The following is a 24,294-nucleotide window of genomic DNA, read 5'->3' as shown; positions in this document are numbered from 1 at the left end:
ATGGGCCCATCTTCAAGAAATTTGGTACGCTGGTTCCCAATGCTAACTGAATCCTACTTACATACATATACACGTCCAAAGCCTGCAGCTCGGTCATCGTTTGAGGCGGCGTTGGGTCCCCCATCCCAACGCCTCCCACATTGTTGGCTGCCTGCCTATATAAAGCCATCTGTCGCTCCGGTCTCTACATTCCCTTCCTTGCTTCACCACGGGATTCACGTCTCCCTGCTGATAACTACAGCCTTTTTATTTAATCCACGGCTTCTCTGCTGTTTTATTAATCGTTTATTACGATTATAGTTATTGTTTAGGTATTTTAAACTTACTTTACATTGTTCAGGTACTCATTTCCTTTATTATTCCAGCCGTACCCCCATTAACATGTCTAGCGAGGTGATCACCATCGATCAAAGAACTGTCACTTACCGAGTGGTTTTCATGCCCGGAGATGGCACCTACCTTTTCCATTCTCTGTGTTACATATTGCAACGCCATATCAGGCACACTCTTGATATTCGGAGGAACATTGTGCCTTATGTATTGAATGAATGGGACAGGTTGAAGGTGTGGACTGATGATGGTACAGGAGATAATTATACTACACAGGAGCACTATAAGAGTGAAATGCTTAAGCCCTTCACCTATGGTTCTGCATGTGAGTTGATGGCTGTCGCTGAATTGTTCGGTTATCGCTTTCAAGTGTACAGAAATGGCCAAATATTTTACACCTTTCAACAACTGCCAGTGCCTCTAAAACATCTTAGATTCACAGGTGACGATTTCAGTAGTGGACACTTTGATGTTTATGAATGTTTAAACTCTCAAAAGCTGGATGTGAAGTTATCGATGAAACCGGTTGTATGCTTACAACGCTTGACAGATGCCGAATGTCACTTCAACACAAGTCCTGCAAACACTGTCGTAATTGAAACAAACCATGAAACTCAAACCGATTATAACAGCAGCAATCCAAGCTGTGAGATTTGAAACAAGATTACTGTTCACATGGCCAACTGTATGTTGCAAGCTCAAGAGTAAGCTCAGAGCACAGCTTGGTCATATTAGAACCGGAGGGCCGGACTCACAATGTGGTATACAAAGAGATCCTTAACAAATAATTATTGGTATATTTTCCCTCAGTTTAAAAAGGTTTAATTTTCTTCTTAATAAAAATTTTAAGGCAGTACTTTGCCGCTGCGAAGCGTGGGTATTTTGCTAGTATCTATACTAATAAAAGGCAAAGCCCTCACTCACTCACTCACTCACTGACTCATCACTAATTCTCCAACTTCCCGTGTGGGTGGAAGGCTGAAATTTGGCAGGTTCTTTCCTTACAGCTTCCTTACAAAAGTTGGGCAGGTTTCATTTCAAATTCTACACGTAATGGTCATAACTGGAAGCTGTTTTTCTCCATTTACTGTAATGGAGATGAGCTTGAATGCCGTGGGGGCGGAGTTTCGTGTGACATCATCACGCCTCACACGTAATCACGCAGTACATAGAAAATCAGGAAGACCTCCAAAAAGCGCTGAAGAAAACATGCATTATATAATTGAGAAGGCAGCTAAACAATAAGAAGCGGCGAAAGTGACATATACAACCATATTGATGAGTTCTGCTACTGAAACAAAGCACGATGTAAACCTACACTTTAAATTAAGTTAATAGACAGGCGGCCGCTGGCGCTTGTAATTTAGTGCCAGCCCATATAAGGCCGTCCGTCAGCGGCAATCCAATAGTAAACTCCCACTAAATATTCACGGGTTAAGGACTGTGCTTATGCAGAGGAAGATGAGATGGTCAGGGTGGTGTTTGGCACAAACTCAGCGAAACTGTGAGAGAAAGTTTTAAGTGCCAGGACTAAGGTAACATTAAATACAGCCATGGACATAGCACGAGATGGCACCAGCACAACTGGGGAACTTCGATGCATGTACACCGAGCGGCTCACGTGAACTGACGAGTGCACAGATAAAAGCAACAGTTCCAAAGAGCTGAACAAAACCGAATTACACAATTGAAAAGGCAGCAAAAATATGAAGCGCCTGATACATACAAGCATATTCATAAATGCAGCTACTGTGGAAACAAAGCACACGGTGGAAAAAGTCAATGTCCCGCTAAAGGAAGACAGTGTAAAAAACCCGTGCATGCAGTGTGTCAGGTCTCAGATAAAGAAGAAGACGAGCTGTTTATTGATGCAGTAAGAAACGAATCGATGAATGAAACCTGTCATCTTTACAACGATTGACAAACACGGAATGTAACTTGAACACAACACATCCTACAAATACGAACCTGATTGAAAGAAATAATGATAATCAAATCATTGATGACAGCAACACTCAGTAACACTCACAAAACAAATACTGTATATTGACAGTCATGTTACGTTATTTTTAAAATGTTCCCTTTTCTTTTCTAGCTTTTTAACACACTACTTCTCGCTGCGATACGCTGGTATATATATATATATGTATATATATATCCCGATCTACATACTCGAATAATGGATACTTTATTCGCCATCAATGATTGTTTTGGTAAAGCCATACTCAGTGTATTCATTAGATGAACGCTAAAAAGTAAGAGCGAGGGAGGATGACTTATTGAGGCATGCAGGCTGTAGTGCGCGTCAACTCTATCTGAATTGCGATCACATTTGAAAAATATATCTTTTCAAGTTCTATTTAGTCCATATGTGTCAAACTCAAGGGCCGGGCCACATCCGCCCGGCGTAATTATATCCGCCCGAGATCATTTTATATACTGTATTATTGTTATTAATGGCCCGGTATATGAAGCGCTGGTAACACAATAAACTACAGATCCCATAATGCAGCGCTTCAGCTGCCTTGCCAACACTTACCGCGTTAATCAAGTCTAGCTTATGATGCTGCAAGTTATTGCGAAGCTAGCTCACACGATGCTGAAGAGAAAAGTTGATTCTGAAAATAGAGCCTTTAATAACCGATGGGAGGCTGAGTATATGTTTACTGAACCCGTGTGTCTCATTTGTGGAGCTAATGTGGCTGTAATTACAGAATTTAATCTAAGACGGCACTATGAGACAAAACATCAGGGAGTTCTGTGTTGTGGAGATTCTCAGGATGGATTGCAGGTGCTCATCAGTGAGGCTGAAAGACCTGAATGCAATGCAGAAGATACAGAAAGCAGAAGAATTAAATAAGAATCTGACACTTCAGCGGACGCTTTTACCCGTGCACAATCACAAAGTGATTTCAAGTGAAGTTGCTTTTATGGGAGACACAAATGCACCAGTGCAACTTTCCCTGTTGCCAAGTAATGTTAAACCAAGTCGTCACTACGGTGTTCCCAAATCGCACTTTGCTGATAAACCGGCGCACTGAGTTTGCACGGCGCTTTGGTGACTTTGAAGAACAAAAAAAGTCCGTCTACATGCGGCTCGAACCTTGTGCATGTTTGGTAGCACATATCTGTGTGAGAAGCTCTTCTCAGTGATAAAGACTAACAAAACAGCACACAGGAGTCGCCTCACTGATGAGCACCTGCAATCCATCCTGAGAATCTCCACAACACAGAACCTCACACCAAACATAAACGAACCTGTTGCCAAAAAAAGATGCCAGGCGTCCAGCTCTAAAATGACATATGAGCAAAGACAACTTAATGATTTGATTTGTTATTGCTGAAAGGAACACATTTTATTTATATTTCCAGGTTTTGTTATGCAGCATGTTCATATTTGAATTTGTATAATTTTGAAAGGATATATTTTTATGGAGAGCAAAATCTTTTGGGATATTTAAAATCTAAGTTTATTTTTTATATAAATTTACATAAGAGTAAAGAAATTTGAATGTTTGTTCTTTTAAGTTATTTAAGGTTTGAGTTGATTTATTCACAAATAATATTCCTGTCTGTTTTTACCATTCCTACCAAAGATATTTCTGTCGACTAAATAAAAATTCCTTCTATTTAAAATTTAAATAGAACTTGAACAAATACGATAGTTCATAATATCCATGCAGACTTGCACGTAAGAGCGGGAGTTATCCGTTTTAACAAGCAGCGTATTGCACTGATACGAAATAGCTGTGTGTGTATATATGTAGATATGTATGTATATGTATATATATGTTTATATATGTGTGTGTGTATGTATATATATATATATATATATATGTATATATATATGTTTATGTGTGTGTGTGTGTAAATATATATATATATATATATATGACAGCAACACTCATCACTCACAACAGTGACAAAACAATTACATTGACAATCATGTTACGTTATTTTCAAAATGTTTCCTTTTCTTTTTCATTGCTTCTTGAACACACTACTTCTCGCTGTGAAGCTGGTATTTTGCTATATATATATATATATATATATATATATATATATATATATATATATATATATATATATTATATATATATACACACACACACATACACATATATAAACTGCTCAAAAAAATTAAAGGAACACTTTGAAAACACATCAGATCTCAATGGGAAAAAGAAATCCTCCTGGATATCTATACTGATATAGACTGGGTAATGTGTTAGGAACGAAAGGATGCCACATCGTTTGATGGAAATGAAAATGATCAACCTACAGAGCCCTGAATTCAAAGATGCCCCAAAAATCAGAGTGAAAAATTATGTGGCAGGCTAGTCCATTTTGCCAAAATTTAATTGCAGCAACTCAAAATTGTACGCAGCACTTTGTATGGCCCCTGTGTTCTTGTATACATGCCTGACAACATCGGTGCATGCTTCTAATGAGATGACAGATGGTGTTGTGGGGATCTCCTCCCAGATCTGGACCAGGGCATCACTGAGCTCCTGGACAGTCTGAGGTGCAACCTGGTGGCATTGGATGGACCAAAACATAATGTCCCAGAGGTGTTCTATTGGATTTAGGTCAGGAAAGTGTGGTGGCCAGTCAATGGTATCAATTCCTTCATCCTCCAGGAACTGCCTGCATACTCTCACCACATGAGGCCAGGAATTGTCGTGCACCAGGAGCCACTGTACCAGCATAGGGTCTGACAATGGGTCCAAGGATTTCATCCTGATACCTAATGGCAGCCAAGGTGCCTTTGTCAAGCCTGTAGCGGTCTGTGTGACCTCCATGGATATGCCTCCCCAGACAATCATTAACCCACCACCAAACTGCTCATGCTGAATGATGTTACAGGCAGCATAATGTTCTCCATGGCTTCTCCAGACCCTTTCACTTCTGTCACATGCTCAGGGTGAACCTGCTCTCATCTGTACAAAGCACAGGGCCCCAGTGGTGCATCTGCCAATTCTGGTATTCTATGGCTAATGCCAATCGAGCTGCATGCTGCTGGGCAGTGAGCTCAGGGCCCATTAGAGGACATGGGGCCCTTGGGTCACCCTCATGAAGTCTTTCTGGTTGTTTGGTCAGAGACATTCACACCAGTGGCCTGCTGGAGGTCATTTTGTAGGGCTCTGGCAGTGCTCATCCTGTTCCTCCTGCCCAAAGGAGCAGATACTGGTCCTGCTGATGGGTTATGGACCTTCTATGGCCCTCTCCAGCTCTCCTAGAGTAACTGCTTGTCTCCTAGAATCTCCTCCATGCCCTTGAGACTGTGCAGGAGACACAGCAAACCTTCTGGCAATGACACGTATTGATGTGCCATCCTGGAGAAGTTGGACTACCTGTGCAACCTCTGTAGGGTCCAGGTATCGCCTCATGCTACCAGTAGTGACACTGACTGTAGCCAAATGCAAAACTAGTGAAGAAACAGTCAGAAAAGATGAGGAGGGAAAATGTCAGTGGCCTCCACCTGTTAAACCATTCCTGTTTTGGGGGTCATCTCATTGTTGCCCCTCTAGTGCATCTGTTGTTAATTTCATTAACACCACAGCAGCTGAAACTGATTAACAAACCCCTCTGCTACTTAACTGACCAGATTAATATCCCATAAGTTTCATTGACTTTATGCTATACTCTGATTAAAAAGTGTTCCTTTAATTTTTTGAGCAGTATATATATATATATATATATATATATATATATATATACACACATACATACATACATACATAAAATATCAATAATAACTCATAAACTTGCAATATTATTTAGGAAAATCACAACATTTTACTCACCAAAAATTCTGATTATTTCTAAACAAAATCCATCCTTCTCTCTTTCCTCAAAAACAGTTCAATTACTCTGTCGTACAGATTATGCATGTGCTTCAGTTCCATCAAAATGTCCCTTTCTATCGCATTCGAAGCTAATGCTGAAAGGCTGAACCCGCTCCTATGGTATTTCTGGCATAAGTTTGAATTCGCTTTTGGGCTGAAAATGACCGCTCGACAGAAGCAGTGTACACGGGAATGCTCAAATGCTCATTGGCCAAATATACCAATGTGAACAGCTGTCCCATGCTCTCATTCAGATTTTTCTGATAAAAAAAAGTCAAGGAGATCAGTGGGAGATTTTCCTACAAAATCATCCATTGCATACATTACAATCAGTTCTGTTTTTAGCCGAGACAGATCAAAAAGCGTTCCGTGGCTCTTGTGTTAAAACTGGAGAAGGCTGCATGCTTGAAATTTTTCTTGTATTCCCAAAACTTCTGGGGCTTGAGGAGTGGGACAAACATCAGGTTTTCGTGGTCTTGAAATCTGGTCTGTGTCTGGCAAATAATATCATCTAGAATCCTGCCATGGCGTTGGCCGTAGTGCGCGCAACGATCTTTCGCTCGGAGCATTTGTGGTGCATTCAGTGGCCTTGTAGAGTTCCTCATATCGGCTTCTATCCAATCAATGGGTCTGAATACGGTGACGTTGCCGTACGCCTGCTAGAGGGCCCTACTGACACCAACTCAAAATCTGATTGGTTGAAGCAACAGGTTAATCGACATTTATTCTGTGTTATAGTGCCTGCACAATGGATTGTGAAAGCCTCTCTGCCTGGCAACAAATGATGGCTGAAATGTGATTGATTAAAGGCTTTATTACGAAACTCAGTATAACTGCAGTCTATTACAGTATATGGACGAAAATACGTTCCAGTTGTGACCATTACGCGTAGAATTTCGAAATGAAACCTGCCCAACTTTTGTAAGTAAGCTGTAAGGAATGAGCCTGCCAAATTTCAGCCTTCTACCTACACGGGAAGTTGGAGAATTAGTGATGAGTGAGTCAGTCAGTCAGTCAGTGAGGGCTTTGCCTTTTATTAGTATAGATTTGGATTTCAGTCTTGACATATTATACAGTACACTTCATGTCAAAATTTTGTCATTAGTACTATAAGATGAAAAAAGTTTCTGTCTGAGGTACGTGTTCAACATTTCTTGCCTCACATTTCCTGTCATCCTATTGTACATTTACCCAGATCCTTGCAGACATGGAACACACATGAAATGCATGTGTTCTAAATAATAATATATTATTTACCCTATACAGCTTCAGTCACCTTAAAGCTGGGAGAACTTTATGCCCAAGTTGAGCTGCGGCAGTCGGGGGATGGGATAGCCGGCTGCTTGCTGCTTGTGCTGACCGACATATTTGCAAAACAAAACACTCTTATTGGAGAAGTGCGAAGGAATTGAAGATGGCCTTGGATTGCAAGATTTTTCATAGGCTTCAGGGATTCTAGTATTAATACTTTTTTTCTTTTCTTTCTGATTGTGGAGTCATGAACAGTGACCTTTACTGAAGCAAGAGAAGCATCTATCTGTTCAGTTTGTTTTTTATTTTATTTTTTTTAAAGTATGTTGATTCTTGCTGGAAAATTGTACACTGTGCCCTTAAAGTTATATAGCAAGCTGGCCACTTCTGGGAGGATTCACTACTTTTGTAAGCATTTTCCATTTCAATTTATGGCTCTAACAATGGTTCCAATGACATGCACACCCTCTTAAGATACTTTATGGCCTTTTCCAAACAAAGGGATATTAACTTTTTGGAGCGCTAGTGGAATTTCTTTTGACTTTGGCATTAGGTGCATGTTAAAACTTTGCGCTACCAATCTATATTCAAAATATGTGAGGCTGTGTTCAATCCCAATAAATTAAAAAAAAAACACATGCTATGTTCAATCAAGTGTTCTCTGTCAGATTTTGATCTAAAAATATTCTGTATCTAATCTTACAATAATAAAGGAACTCGGGTTTTGGCAAATTCTTTTACATTGCACTGTGCACCCAGGAAACTTTCTGCCAAAATATATAAATAAGTAAATGCATATTTAATCATATATTAATAGAAATCAGTTTAGTACATAAATTCAACAAGAAAATGTATAAATTTGAAAAATTAATATGAATTGGAACAGTGACATTAAAATTTAGCTATTGAATACTGCTTATCCTAACACAGAGTCACAAGAGGTGCAGTCTAATTGCACTGTGGGTTTTTAAATCCTGCTGCTGACAATGTGTGACCATGAGCAAGTCGCTTCATCTACCTGCACTCCAACTGGAAAAACAAAAATGTGTAACCAACTTAGTCTTAAATGTTGTATGTCACCTTGGATAAACACATCAGTAAAATAATAGGTAATAATAATACTAATGGCTTACGAGCATGATTAGCACACTTATTAATACTGTCATCATTGTAATGGTAACCAAATTGAATGCTGTTTTATTGTGTATTGTCATAGGTCAACCACAATAAAAGTCCTCAATTTTGCTATTCAGAGCTAGGTATCTGTGAGTGCTGCCATAGACTAGAATACGTACTTTTCGTACGTAAGTCTTTCCTATCAATTGTATCACTGCAAGTCTTCCCATGTTTTTACAAATGGATCAGTTGAATGCAAAAAATGTCACATTGTAATGGCCAGTGGCTGTTTCTTCATTATTATTTACTGAACATTTGCTTTAATTTTATTTAACTTACTAGGGGGCTTCAACCCCTGCTCGCCTACCCCTCCTTCCCCCTACACCATTGTGAAAAGGAGGGTTGAACGCACCCCAAGGAGACGTGCTCGCTCCTGCAAAACCCCTCTTAAACAGTGATACAATGGGAAACGAATAACAGTTGTTTTATTTACCTCCTCTTTGCTTGATCAGCTGCTGGATTGCTGCTGCTGCATTGCCACGTGATCTGCATTTCGTGCAGCACTTCAAAGAGCCTGTACAGTAGCTGTCATTTTGTCTCACTGCCTTGTCTCTCTTCTCCCCCAGACATCCTCAAACACTATTCGATCTCTTTTTGCTGTTTTGTTATTTCACCGAGTAATATTTTCTGTTTGTTTGCATTAATGCGATGTTTACTCTCATTTTTGTGAGACTTCTGAATTTTCCTACTTCTACTATCCCTAACTTGCTCTGCATGTGTACCACGGGACTTGTTTCCAAAGGTTGCAAGTATGACGTGATCTGACCATCTCGCGGGATGTTAAAGTGTCTCTCTGTCACTCTTCAAAAGATCATGTCTCGTCGCAGGAAAAAAAATCTTGTATTGTCACAAGAGTTTTTTTATAATAGACAGAAATAATAAATATACCTAGCATACAGTAGATTTAAATTAGAAGAAAGAAATTACAAACCGGATTCCAAAAAAGTTGGGACACTATACAAATCATGAATAAAAACTGAATGCAATGATGTGGAGGTGCCAACTTCTAATATTTTATTCAGAATAGAACATAAATCACGGAACAAAAGTTTAAACTGAGAAAATGTATCATTTTAAGGGAAAAATATGTTGATTCAGAATTTCATGGTGTGTCAACAAATCCCAAAAAAGTTGGGACAAGGCCATTTTCACCACTGTGTGGCATCTCCCCTTCTTCTTACAACACTCAACAGACGTCTGGGGACCGAGGAGACCAGTTTCTCAAGTTTAGAAATAGGAATGCTCTCCCATTTTTGTCTAATACAGGCCTCTAACTGTTCAATCGTCTTGGGCCTTCTTTGTCGCACCTTCCTCTTTATGATGCGCCAAATGTTCTCTATAGGTGAAAGATCTGGACTGCAGACTGGCCATTTCAGTACCCGGATCCTTCTCCTATGCAGCCATGATGTTGTGATTGATGCAGAATGTGGTCTGGCATTATCTTGTTGAAAAATGCAGGGTCTTCCCTGAAAGAGATGACGTCTGGATGGGAGCATATGTTGTTCTAGAACCTGAATATATTTTTTGCATTGATGGTGCCTTTCCAGACATGCAAGCTGCCCATGTCACACGCACTCATGCAACCCCAAACCATCAGAGATGCAGGCATCTGAACTGAGCGTTGATAACAACTTGGGTTGTCCTTGTCCTCTTTGGTCCGGATGACATGGCGTCCCAGATTTCCAAAAAGAACTTCGTATCGTGACTCGTCTGACCACAGAACAGTCTTCCATTTTGCCACACTCCATTTTAAATGATCCCTGGCCCAGTGACAACGCCTGAGCTTGTGGATCTTGCTTAGAAATAGCTTCTTCTTTGCACTGTAGAGTTTCAGCTGGCAACGGCGGATGGCACGGTGGATTGTGTTCACTGACAATGGTTTCTGGAAGTATTCCTGAGCCCATTCTGTGATTTCCTTTACAGTAGCATTCCTGTTTGTGGTGCAGTGTCGTTTAAGGGCCCGGAGATCACGGGCATCCAGTATGGTTTTACGGCCTTGACCCTTACGCACAGAGATTGTTCCAGATTCTCTGAATCTTCGGATGATGTTATGCACAGTTGATGATGATAGATGCAAAGTCTTTGCAATTTTTCGCTGAGTAACACCTTTCTGATATTGCTCCACTATCTTTCTGCGCAACATTGTGGGAATTGGTGATCCTCTACCCATCTTGGCTTCTGAGAGACACTGCCACTCTGAGAAGCACTTTTTATACCCAATCATGTTGCCAATTGACCTAATTAGTGTTTATTGGTCTTCCAGCTCTTCGTTATGCTCAAATTAACTTTTTCCAGCCTCTTATTGTTACTTGTCCCAGCTTTTTTGGGATTTGTTGACACAGTGAAATTTTGAATCAACATATTTTTCCTTTAAAATGATACATTTACTCGGATTAAACGTTTGATCTGTCATCTACGTTCTATTACAAATAAAATATTGACATTTGCCATCTCCACATCATTGCATTCAGTTTTTATTCACAATTTGTTTAGTGTCCCAACTTTTTTGGAATCCGGTTTGTATAAAGTAAACAAAAGATACAGAAGGAAACTGTAGGGTACAGTACATGAAGATTAGTACCACAATTAGTGAGACACATGTGATGAAACTTGACAGTTTAATAAAAACCACATATGACTGACACCTGATAGAGTTAGTGTAACTGCTCAATAAGGAGTGGAGCAGAAACTGTGATCTTATAGTAAATGTGACAGAGAGGGTTGGTAGGTTTAAGATGAAAACTACACTTAAAGTATTCCTGGAACCCAATTTTATGGAGACTACAAGAAATGTAAAATTTACTAATTATAACACCTCTCCCTCTCCAATCCCTAACATATCAAAACATGTTTTAACTTGCTGATACTAACTCTGATGCTCAAAAATAACAATAATTAAATCGTGTTATGATTATATTTTTTGTTAGAAAACATTTTATGTCTACAGACAAAAACTACAATCATTTATGTTATTAAAATGGGTTTCTAAAGAAATAATAGCTTTGATAATAATATTTCAGCAATCCTTGTAATCTGAGGAATACATCCTCAAAAGAAGTTAGGAATAAATATGCATTTAACTAGTTTGGGCAATTGAACATAGTAATTAGTGTAATTAATCCATTTTGTAAAGGAAATGGCATACAAATGACTACTTAAACCAACCACATAGTTTTTCTTTTACCATTGCATCTATTTTCTGTATAGGTTTGTGAAGAGCTGGAACCAATTTCAGGAGCACTTGGCGTAAAGCCGGAACCAATCCTGGATACTAGTCTGCAAGGCATGTTCACGTAAACCCCCACTTTCACACATCCTGAGGTAATTTATATTTGCTGGTCAAACTAACATACAAATTTTTAAGACTAGGGAGAAGAGTTAAATACCCATATACAACTAAAGCACAAATAGGAAACAAAACTGCATACACGAAGAGAATGTGAATTGTGTGCATCTGTAAGAAAGCAGCGATCACTTACTATCAGTGTCAAAACAGGATAGAGTTTATCTTTTCATCAATATATAAAGACCTAGTCATATAAATAAAGGGTCTAGTTGTGTGAATTAAAGGCACTACTGAGTGTAGCCTAAATGACTACAGTTATGATGCCTTTGTACTGCATCTATCATAAACAAAATATCTGCAAGTTAAGCCAGCTTCTTGTGTAACACGCCTTTGGGTTTGTACCAGTTTGCATAGTGTTGGTATGGCTTCAGGACAGTCTTAAGGATTATCAAGCACGCATGTGCAGATAATCTTGATTGATTACAACTACACTGCAAATAAATTATATAAATTTAGAGCTGGACCATATTCATTACACTTTTATTAATTAACTTAACTGCATAACAAGGAATATTCAGTAACTTCGAAATTTTCTTGAATCCATTCATCGACTGGTAATTTTTATTAACCTTGTCATTTAGTTACTTCGGGTGTTCTTTTATGTCTTTATGCACTAGTTTATGCCAGTTTATGTATTTAGAATCACTTTCAAACAAATTGCTTGCAAATACTGTAGGTGATCTCCATTTAATAAATTATGTGACCACTAAAACCAAGTGGCTGCAGCAGTGGCGATCTAGATGTGTCTTAATAACTGAAATACAATAAGACCAATGTGTATAGAATTGTTTTCAATATGACATCAACACAGTCTTCTTCAACTGATCACAGTCAAAAAAGACTAATAAAATACATTGTGTTAACATATTTAAAACAATAAAACAAGAAAATGTCCAAGGTTAGTGAAGATATTTTATAAGCACTTTAGGTTTTTATACCAATTATCCTTCTTAAACTTTTGAAAAACTGATTGAAATGGATGTTGATCAGTCCATTTGAGGTACTGGCAATTTTCATTTCATCTCGATAAGAAGTTATTAGTAAAGCTGAAGGACAACATTTAAAGTATTAGTCCCTTAGTCTGAAAACAGATAATTTAATCCTTGCTCTTTCACTCACTGTACTCAAATAACTGCATTTCACATGTGCATACTGTACAAATGCTCATACAGTGGAACCTCGGTTCATGACCATAATTCATTCCAACACTTTGGTCGTAAACCGAAGCAATTTCCCCCATAGGATTGTATGGAAATATAATTAACCCGTTCCAGACCATACGAACTGTATGTATATATATTTTTTAAGTTTTTAGGCACAAATATAGTTACTTAATACCATAGAATGCACAACGTAATCTATACTAATAAAAGGCAAAGCCCTCACTCACTCACTCACTCATTCACTCACTGACTCATCATTAATTCTCCAACTTCCCGAGTGGGTGGAAGGCTGAAATTTGGCAGGTTCATTCCTTACAGCTTCCTTACAAAAGTTGGGCAGGTTTTATATCGAAATTCTACGCGTAATGGTCATAACTGGAAGCTGTTTTCTCCATTTACTGTAATGGAGATGAGCTTGAACGCCGTGGGGCGGAGTTTCGGTGACATCATCACGCCTCCTACGTAATCACGCAGTACATAGAAAACCAGGAAGACCTCAAAAAAGCGCGGAAGAAAACATGCATTATATAATTGAGAAGGCAGCGAAACAATAAGAAGCGAGCGAGTGACATATACAACCATGTTTTGAGTTCTGCTACTTCGGAAACAAAGCATGATGTAAACCTACACTTTAAATTAAGTTCATAGACAGGCTGCTGCTGGCGTTTGTAATTTAGTGCCTGCCCATATAAGGCCGTCCGTCAGCGGCAATCCAATAGCAAACTCCCACTAAATATTCACAGGTGAAGGACTGTGTTTATGGAGAGGAAGATGAGATGGTCAGGGTGGTGTTTGACACAAACTCAGCGAAACTGCGAGAGAAAGTTTTAAGTGCCAGGACTAAGTTAACATTAAATACAGCCACGGACATAGCACGAGATGGCACCAGCACAGCTGGGAACCTTCGATGCATGTACACCGAAAGCGGCTCACGGAACTGGACGCAGTGCACAGATAAAAGACACCAGTTCCAAAGAGCGCTGAACAAAAACCGAATTACACAATTGAAAAGGCAGCAAAAAATATGAAGCGTCTGATAAGCATATTCATAAATCCAGCTACTGCGGAAACAAAGCACACGGTGGAAAAAGTCAATGTCCCGCTAAAGGAAGACAGTGTAAAAAAACCCGTGCATACAGTGTGTCAGGTCTCAGATAAAGAAGACGACGAGCTGTTTATTGATGCAGTAAGAAACGAATCGATGAAAGAAACCTGTCATCTTTACAACGATTGACAAACACGGAATGTAACTTGAACACAACACATCCTACAAATACGAGCCTGATTGAAAGAAATAATGATAATCAAATCCTTGATGACAGCAACACTCAGTAACACTCACAAAACAAATACTGTATATTGACAGTCATGTTATGTTATTTTTAAAATGTTCCCTTTTCTTTTTCTAGCTTTTTTAACACACTACTTCTCCGCTGCGATACGCGGGTATATATATATGTATATATATATCCCGATCTACATACTCGAATAATGGATACTTTATTCGCCATCAATGATTGTTTTGGTAAAGCCATACTCAGTGTATTCATTAGATGAACGGTAAAAAAGTAAGAGCGAGGGGAGGATGCAGGCTGTAGTGCGTCAACTCTATCTGAATTGCGCGATCACATTTCAAAAAATATATCTTTTCAAGTTCTATTTAGTCCATATTTGTCAAACTCAAGGGCCACGGGCCACATCCGGCCCGGCGTGTAATTATATCCAGCCCGCAAGATCATTTTATATACTGTATTATTGTTATTAATGGCCCAGGTATATGAAGCGCTGGTAACACAATAAACTACAGATTCCATAATGCAGCGCTTCAGCTGCCTTGCCGAACACTTACCGCGTTAATCAAGTCTAGCTTATGATGCTGCAAGTTATTGAAGCTAGCTCACACGATGCTGGAGAGAAAAGTTGATTCTGAAAATAGAGCCTTTAAAAAGCGATGGGAGGCTGAGTGTGGCTGTAATTACAGAATTTAATCTAAGACGGCACTATGAGACAAAACATCAGGGTAACCTAAATGCAATGCAGAAGATACAGAAAGCAGAATAATTAAATAAGAATCTGACACTTCAGCGGACGTTTTTACCCGTGCACAATCACAAAGTGATTTCAAGTGAAGCTGCTTTTATGGGAGACACAAATGCACCAGTGCACCTTGCCCCACGTTCCCTGTTGCCAAGTAATGTTAAACCAAGTCGTCACTACTGTGTTCCCAAATACGCACTTTGCTGATAAACTGAGCGCACTGAGTTTGCACGGCGCTTTGGTGACTTTGAAGAACAAAAAAAGTCCGTCTACATGCGGCTCGAACCTTGTGCATGTTTGGTAGCACATATCTGTGTGAGAAGCTCTTCTCAGTGATAAAGACTAACAAAACAGCACACAGGAGTCGCCTCACTGATGAGCACCTGCAATCCATCCTGAGAATCTCCACAACACAGAACCTCACACCAAACATAAACGAATTTGTTGCCAAAAAAAGATGCCAGGCGTGCAGCTCTAAAATGACATATGAGCAAAGACAACTGAATGATTTGATTTGTTATTGCTGAAAGGAACACATTTTATTTATATTTCCAGGTTTTGTTATGCAGCATGTTCATATTTGAATTTGTATAATTTTGACAGGATATATTTTTATGGAGAGCAAAATCTTTTGGGATATTTAAAATCTAAGTTTATTTTTATATAAAATTACATAAGAGTAAAGAAATTTGAATGTTTGTTCTTTTAATGTTTACTTTATTTCTAACTTGTATAATTTAGACATGATATATTTTTATGGAGAGCAAAATATTATAAGTTGTTTAAGGTTTGAGTTGATTTATTCAGGAATACAGTCAACCCTCGTTTATTGCGGTTAATCCGTTCCAGACTCTGCCGCGATAAATGAATTTCCGCGAAGTAGAAACCATATGTTTGTATGGTTATTTTTATATAGTTTAAGCCCTTATAAACTCTCCCACACTGTTAACATTATTAGAGCCCTCTAGACATGAAATAACACCCTTTAGTCAAACGTTTAAACTGTGCTTCATTACAAGACAGAGATGGCAGTTCTTTCTCACAATTAAAAGAATGCAAACATATCTTATCTTCAAAGGAGCACAATCAAAAAATCAATACGTACTTTTAAGTATACAGAAGCACCACGATAAAGCGGTATTTTGTAGAGGAGCGTCCTATCTTCTAGGCAAACAGCTACTGTGTAAACTGCCCCCTCTGCTCACACCCCCTCCGTCAGGCAGAGAGAGTGAGAGAGACAGAGAGAAGCAAACAAAACAAGCGCCATGCGGGAAGCATATCTTTTAGCATTGAGGAGTTTTAGTTAATATGTTATACATGCTCTGATTGGGTAGCTTCTAAGCCATCCGCCAATAACGTCCCTTGTATGAAATCAACAGGGCAAACAAACTGAGGAAGCGTGTAGCATAAATTAAAAGACCCATTGTCCGCAGAAAGCGAACCAGCTTAAAAATCCGTGATATATATTTAGATGTGCTTACATTTAAAATCCGCGATAGAGTGAAGCCGCGAAAGTCGAAGCGCGATATAGCGAGGGATTACTGTAATATTCCTGTCTGTTTTTACCATTCCTACCAAAGACATTTCTGTCGACTAAATAAAAATTCCTTCTATTTAAAATTTAAATAGAACTTGAACAAATACGATAGTTCATAATATCCACGCAGACTTGCACGTAAGAGCGGGAGTTATCCATTTTAACAAGCAGCGTATTGCACTGATACGAAATAGCTGTGTGTGTATATATGTAGATATGTATGTATATGTATATATATGTTTATATATGTGTGTGTGTATGCATATATATATATATGTATTTGTGTGTATATATGTGTGTGTGTGTATGTATGTATGTGTGTATGTATATGTATGTGTATATATGTAGATATATATATGTATGTATATATGTGTATATATATATATATATATGTGTATATGTATATATATATATATGACAACAACACTCATCACTCACAACAGTGACAAAACAATTACATTGACAATCATGTTACGTTATTTTCAAAATGTTTCCTTTTCTTTTCATTGCTTCTTTAACACACTACTTCTCCGCCATGCGAAGCGCGGGTATTTTGCTAGTAGTAAACTAAATGTAAAAAAAAATTGAATAACACTGAGAAAACCTTGAACAACAGAGAAAACTAACAATGCAATAGTTCGCGCAATAGCGCTACCAACCACTGGTTTGAAGCACAGGGAAAAAATGAACATTTGAAAAAATCTGTAATTTAATAAATCACCAAAAAAGTAACATTGCAACAATGCACACTACGAAATGATTGCTGTAAACAGAAGTGAAAACAAAATCAAGTCCAGTGCATTCTTTAACTGCCTTCCTACCTTATGTGTCCATCTCTCTCTCTCGCGCTGCCTCTGTCTGTGTGTGTCTCTCTCTCTCTAGCGCTGCCTGTGTGTGTGTGTCTCGCCTCTCTCTCGCGCTGCCTGTGTGTGTGTGTCTCTCTCTCGCGCTGCCTGTGTGTGTGTATGTGTGTCTCTCTCCCACGCTGCCTATGTGTGTGTGTCTCTCTCTCTCTCGTGTGTGTGTCACGCTCTCTTGCTCTCTCTCTCTTGCTCGCTGCACAGGAAATGCACAGGGAGAGACTGAACACGTACAAACCAAAAGGGAAACTGGCTTATTCGTATACCGAGTGTGTGGTCGTGAACTGAGGCAAAAGTTTGGGAAACTTTTTGGTCGTAAACCAATTTGTACGTGTACTGAGATGTTCGTGATCCGAGGTTCCACTGTATTTGCTGTTGTCTCTTTTCAACTATGACGAGTGTGCATACTAGGAGAAGTTAACTGAACTGGTCAAACAGTGCAGCCTAAACAATCGATGATTATAGAAAATGAACAAAACAAAATGATGTGTGGTGGTAAGATGGTAAAAGATTAGGCCTGACTGTAGGGGTAATGGACAATATCTAGCTTCTAGGAACCACTGCTTCTAACACTTCAACAAAGGATGTCAACATTGCTGTTATGGTCCAGAAACCTCAACAGAATCTTTTTTTTTTCTCCAGTGAGGCAGTTAAATAAACTATGAAAGTCATAAACAGGACACCAAACTTCCTAAGAATTACTTCTTGACTTCTAAACTGAAGACCCGGCTGTCCCCTTCATTTTTTAGTCAAGAGTCATGTTTTCAATTCAAAAAGTAATTCCTATGAGACTTTAAGTTTCCTCTTTATGATGTTCACTGTTAATTTTGTATGTAACTAGCAATTTTTTAGCAAAAAAGCATGTGCTTTGCAAGTTTTGAGCATATAACTAGATAAGTAACATATGGATTATGAGATATAAGTAACATGAAACTTTTTTTTCCCCCATCATTATTTGCCCTTATACAAATTGGTCAGTACAAAGTACATAAGGTAAGCAAAATATAAAAAAAATATTATTTTTTGGGTGGATCATTTCTTTAACATATTTTTTTAAATTAAAAGTGATGTTGACATTCCAATCCAACTTAGTTTGCTGAGAGCAACAGTGCACATAAGACTTAACCGAACAGTTTGCATTATTTTAGTTAATTTTAAGCCAAAAAGCAACCAATCAGGTGACATGTCACTCCAGTTCATTGGCGTAATTTGCAAAAGAAGCCACATAAAGCTAAATGTCTTTAAAATGACCATCACCATCTTTGATATACATTTAGAATTTCAATTTCAGTCACTTTTTTACCATTATTTGTGGGCTAAAAAATCAATTCAAACCTTCTTCATCTTTGGGAGAAGTACAGACCAGATCCCGACAAATTTTCTTTTCCATCTCTACTTCTGCTTCAAAGAAAGAATTTACGAACTCTTCTGGTGCATCTATATTAACACAAAAAATGAAATATAAAATATTAATTTATACGTTTTTCTTTTTGTCAAGAAACTCTATTGTCACTTGTTTATAAATGAAAATCAACACAACAACTAATAGCTTACCAACTGTTATTTTAGTCTATGCATGTAGGCCAACTCTCTTTTCACACTTTCCAATACCTTAACTACCCCTTTTAAGCACCCCTTTAGAGCAAAATGTTTTGTTTTCATTTGTTTATATCTACTTTGATTTTCCTGAAGTTTAGAGTTGGCGGAAAAGGTAAGCGTGGCGATCAGTGAAGATTTATCTACTGGTTCTTTAGGCAGAACTTAAATGGTATAAGCTACAAAGAACTTAATAGGTCAAAAATAAGTAAGAATGGTCTGATGTAGATTTAAGTTTGTTAAGTTTGTTTATTGTGTTTAATTTTTACTGTTACTAGGGGCTTCGCCCCCTGCTCACTTCGCTCACCAATCCCCGTGTTTGGTTTTCCGAATACACACTTTTAAGATTTTTTTTTTTTTCTTTGAATTGTTGATGTTTCATCAGTTTCACTTTTATTTCAGAACTTCTGTAAAAACAATATTTTGAATCTTTCGAGTCCTTTCTTAACCCCTTTAAACAGGGCCCTGAGGCTAAAAACAACATTGTTGCCCAGGTCCCTGAGGTTAAAGTGTTTGCTTCTTGTTTTTCTATTGTCCACCCCACTCCTTACCCTTATCTTAAACCCTTTAAACAGGGCCCTGAGGCTACAAACAACATTGTTGCCCATAATTACTTTGTACCATAATTCAGGATAGGTTTCTCTGTTTGGAATTTCAGCACAGACAAAACAATCTACATCATCAGCAGTTAATAATTTTCTTTGCAAAGTAACCAATAAATGCATGCAAGGTAAACTTCAAAGCCTTACAATATTTACATACTTCTGACATATCACCTATGTGCATATATTCGATCTCTATTCGCTGTTTAGTTATTTCTCCGAGTAATAATTTCCCTTTTTTTGCACTAATGCGATGTTTACTTTCTTTGTTTTGACACTGTCATTTTTTTCTGCTTTCAATATCTCTAACTTGCTCTGCATGTGTTTGGTCCCCTTGTTTTTTAACCTCTTTATGACGTTTTACTTTGTTTTCTACTTTGTCTTTTATTTCTGACCTCGCTTTGTCCTACTTTTTTTTCAATGACACTTGGTTCGTGGTGATTATTTTCCCTTTTTCAAGTAATAATTTCCGTTTGCGCTACTGCGATCTTTACTCTCTTTTTTTTTATACTTTCTAATTTTCCTACTTTCATATCTTTAACTTTCTTCACATGTGTATTGCACTGTTTTTTGAGCCTTTCTAATTCCACTGCTTTCATAATCTCTAACCTGCTCTGCATGTGTATAGCGTCGACGTCAGTGAACGTCTTTATGAAGTTCTACTTTGTCTTTTACTCTGTCTTTTAATTCTGAGCCCGATTGGACGTGCTTTGTTTCAATTCCATTTCTTCTACTTTCTCTATTTTCTGAATTTACACCAAGATTATTCTTTTTCTTTTTTGCTCTTTTTTCTCTCCAACGCTTTTCTCCGTGCTGCTTTCTTCTTCGCTTAGTCGTCAACGTTTATTTATAACGTATTGTCCTTATACGCTTTATATGCGGTGACAGCCCTGGAGCGGTGTGTGCTCGAAGCATTTACACAGCTGAGTGTTTTGCTGCCCGTGGTCTTATTTAATATTGGTTGTAAGTGGGGCATGTCTTGCAAGAATCTCATGTTCTATGTTATCGCGAGACTGTCCTAGGTCAATCTCTTGGCACAAAGTCTTATGTTTAAGGTCCCCATGAGACGCTGAGTTGCCAATCCCTTTTGTCTCGCGGTTCTTTTAAGTGTCTTCCTTGATCTTAACGTGAAGATCACATCTCGTCTCCCATCTTTCTCTCCCATGATTTTTTTTTTTTATCATAGAGAGATGTGTATACAAAATTCTATACATTTCAATAAAATTCTTGCATGTTTTCTCAGGACATTGACAATGAAACAATAGCAACAAAGACACACATATTATATACTATACATATTTGCAAGTATTTTTTTATCCGTTAAACAAGAATATAGATTTTCACAGACCTAATACTTATAGCTTGGCTACCATCACCCAATCCTAATGACCCTTAACTAACTTATGAGGGTGTGAAAATATATGTACTATGAATGGCAACACGAAAGAACTGGCATCTCAAGTGGGTTGGAGGGCGCTGCCAAAAGAAGCTCTCCCTAAATTGGGGAGTTTCCCCCTGACCTGGAAGTGCTTCCCACGGGCTATGCCCTGGTACTAGAAGTACACTGGGTCTCATATAAAAGGAGTCACGTCATATCAATTCAGGGAGTCAGAGTTGGGAGGTGTAGGACAAAGATCACTTGGAGGAGTGGAATGGGGGGAAGGAAGAGAAAGAAGCAGCAACTGTACTTAATGTGCTTAAAAATAAAAGGTATTTATTAAAATAATTTATTAATTCAAACTGGAATTTGTGATGGCGTGAAGGTAGCTCAGTGGTGTCATCTACAGTTCACAGTACATTTGACAGCAGATTAAGATTTTAGAGTAAATTTAATTAAGACAGTACAAATATGGAAAAACAAAGCTATGCATCTTGTTCTTTGGGGGTGGGTGGGGAAACTATTTTTAATTTTGAGAAAGTTATATTTGTTTATCAATAATAAGCATGAAATAAGAACTTGCCAACTGTAAACAAAATATATAAATATGTATAAAAATAAACCAAAAAACTAACCATTATCGGTTTGCAAATTCCAATAAAAATGCAACCTAGCTGATGTGGACATACTGTAGTAATTTAATTCTTTGATATAAAAATATAAATAACTAAAAGAATTTTGCTGGAAAACTTGTTTACTGCCTCCTGTAAAGAAGTAATATAATTTAAACCTTTGATGTAAGGAAAATGTGTATTAGAATATATCCACATTTATACTGTATGTGTCAATGCTTATTCAAACATACACTCTCACAACTTCAAGCATGTGACAGCAATATAATTCTGTCTGATGTACAAATATAGATAAAAAAACTGCTTTATCTACTCAAATTGCTAACCTATTAAATGTCTTGTTTTCATAGAGGCATTCCGAGTTGAGAAAGTGCATCACCACAGTGTACATATAACTCCCGAAAAACTTTGTAAATAAAACCTTGGTCCAACTGAGTGTTGTAATCTCTTCCTTTAAAGCAGTGGTGTTGAGGGCCACAGTGTCTTCAGGTTTTCATTCGAACCCTTTTCCTAATCAGTGACCAGTTTTCACTAGTAGCTTCTTTTCCCTTCATTTCAATAGCCTTGTTTTTAAATATTCAGCCTTCTGAATGTATTCCTTTCTTCATTAAATGACAGCCAAACAAAAATGAGAAGTGAAACGAGCCAACAGTTGACTAGCTAAATTGGGATTTGAAACTCCAACCAATCTCTTAATGAGGAATCAATTCCTGCTGTTAATTAAACCCATAATTTAATTCCATGGCTTGTTGCTGCTCTTATTCTGCCACAGCAGGCATTTCCAAACCTGTTTATTTTTCTGTTCTTTTCTAAGAACACTGTCAAAATGTTTTGGTGACCTGAGAGATCAACTTTACCAAGACCATTACCTTTCTTTATTTTCAGATATCATGTCATGTGGTGGCTTGTTTTGTGTCTCATTATTGTTCGGCTGCCAACTAAGGAAAAAGAAATAACTAAGGGGCCTGAGTCAAGTTAATTAAAACTAAGGCAAAAGAAGTTAATAATCAGCAAAAACTGGTTACTAATGAAGATGGTTAGAATAAAAACCTGCAGCCAGTGGTCAGAAATGTTAACTTATTAATGTATATTAAAATTGGGGCATCAAAATTAAACTAGAAAATATAATGTGTGAGTAGCATTTATAATAAAGTTATAAACTGAAAGTAAACCACGGTCTTTACCAAAGTGTGGTCAAGATACAAAAGTCAAATAATTGGCAAGAAGATAGCAAAGCTGCCAGGAGAAGTAGCTCCTAATAACTACAGAGTGCTCCATCACTCTGTTGGGGATGCTGATAATTTTTACTACTATTTTGCACATAATGATAGAACTAAAACAAATGAGGTTATAACAACACTGTAAAGTTATAAAATGACCTTAGGCCATAGGTAGCTGGATACATCTTTATCTCTGGAAGAATGACCCTAGTCAGAAATACTTTGATGATCAATCTTCTTCATTAGAAACATTTCAGCTTTATTGCCAGTAACTTGACTCTTTTTAACATACATGATACAACGGGTACCAGAGGAAAGGGAAGTACTCTTTTGGTGGTGCTGCTGTAAGCAGGGGAAACCAAGGATTAAAACTTTGTGATTGTTCTTAAATAGGTGGGAGGGTAATCTATCTGGCAGACAACTTGGGTAAAAAAGGAACAACAACTACCCAACTATCCAAGACATAGCCCTTAAATAATCTTGCTTGATCTGTTGAGACATCTTTTGAAATCCAACACTTTGGCACCACCAAATGGTTTTTGAATTATTTTGTTGCACCAGCAAATAAGATTGAAAGTATCTGTGACATAGTAGGGTTTTTTACAGTAACTTTCCAGCATGTATCATCATTTAGCACAAAAATCTGACTTTATAGGTTCAAAGAGTTTTAAGAATGTTATTTATAGAACCATTATTACAAATATTATTGCTGCTAAGAACTAGGCATGCTCTTCATCTTGGCTTGATGCACAAAAAAAAAAAAAAAAACAGTTGCAGAAATTGCACCGAGTCTCATTTTTTTCCCAGTGTGATTAAACTTGCCTTCCAATTTTAAGGATATGTTCAATGAGTTGCTTGAATATTCATTGTGAAAGTACACAGATCATGAAATTACTTTGGCTGCTGTAATGTTTAACTTTATTTACACAAGCCGAAGTTCCAGTAGTTGCTTTATGTAATATATATTTCAGCTTTTAAATTAGTAATGTCATAAACAGCCATCCAACCACTTTCCTGACCTGTTTATTCAGTTTAAGATCACAGGCAGCTGTTGGGAAATCCAGATGTATAAGATGCATAGTGGAAACGAATATTGCGTCACAGACCGTGATGTGTATTACGTGACAAAAGTCGACATCCAGGGGTAGAGGGCGACAATCAGCTGTTAATGGCAACAAAACTCACCATTACGTCACAGGGATTCCCTCTCTGCTTGATGGAATGTTAGACTCATTGACTCGGCATCTAATCCATGCATGTGTGCGAGTTACAAAATATAAACAAAGGCAAGATGGCATCGACATCTCACGAGGGACC

At 37.9% G+C, this 24,294-nt stretch overlaps 1 protein-coding gene across 3 annotated transcripts in view; it reads right to left on the bottom strand.

Annotated features, from left to right (window-relative positions):
- The window catches only part of snx13 (sorting nexin 13), a 220,710-nt gene that overhangs the window by 120,060 nt on the left and 76,356 nt on the right, over positions 1-24,294 (bottom strand). For all 3 annotated transcript variants that reach the window (XM_039736162.1, XM_039736163.1, XM_039736164.1), the window contains exon 7: positions 18,885-18,986. In XM_039736162.1, the coding sequence (XP_039592096.1) occupies positions 18,885-18,986 (102 nt within the window). The remainder of the gene's footprint in view (positions 1-18,884; positions 18,987-24,294) is intronic.

Source organism: Polypterus senegalus, chromosome 15, assembly GCF_016835505.1.
Source record: "Polypterus senegalus isolate Bchr_013 chromosome 15, ASM1683550v1, whole genome shotgun sequence".
Classification (NCBI taxonomy): domain Eukaryota; kingdom Metazoa; phylum Chordata; class Cladistia; order Polypteriformes; family Polypteridae; genus Polypterus; species Polypterus senegalus.
The sequence above is the reverse complement of the archived record's forward strand: the minus strand, read 5'-3'. Positions and strand labels throughout refer to the sequence as shown.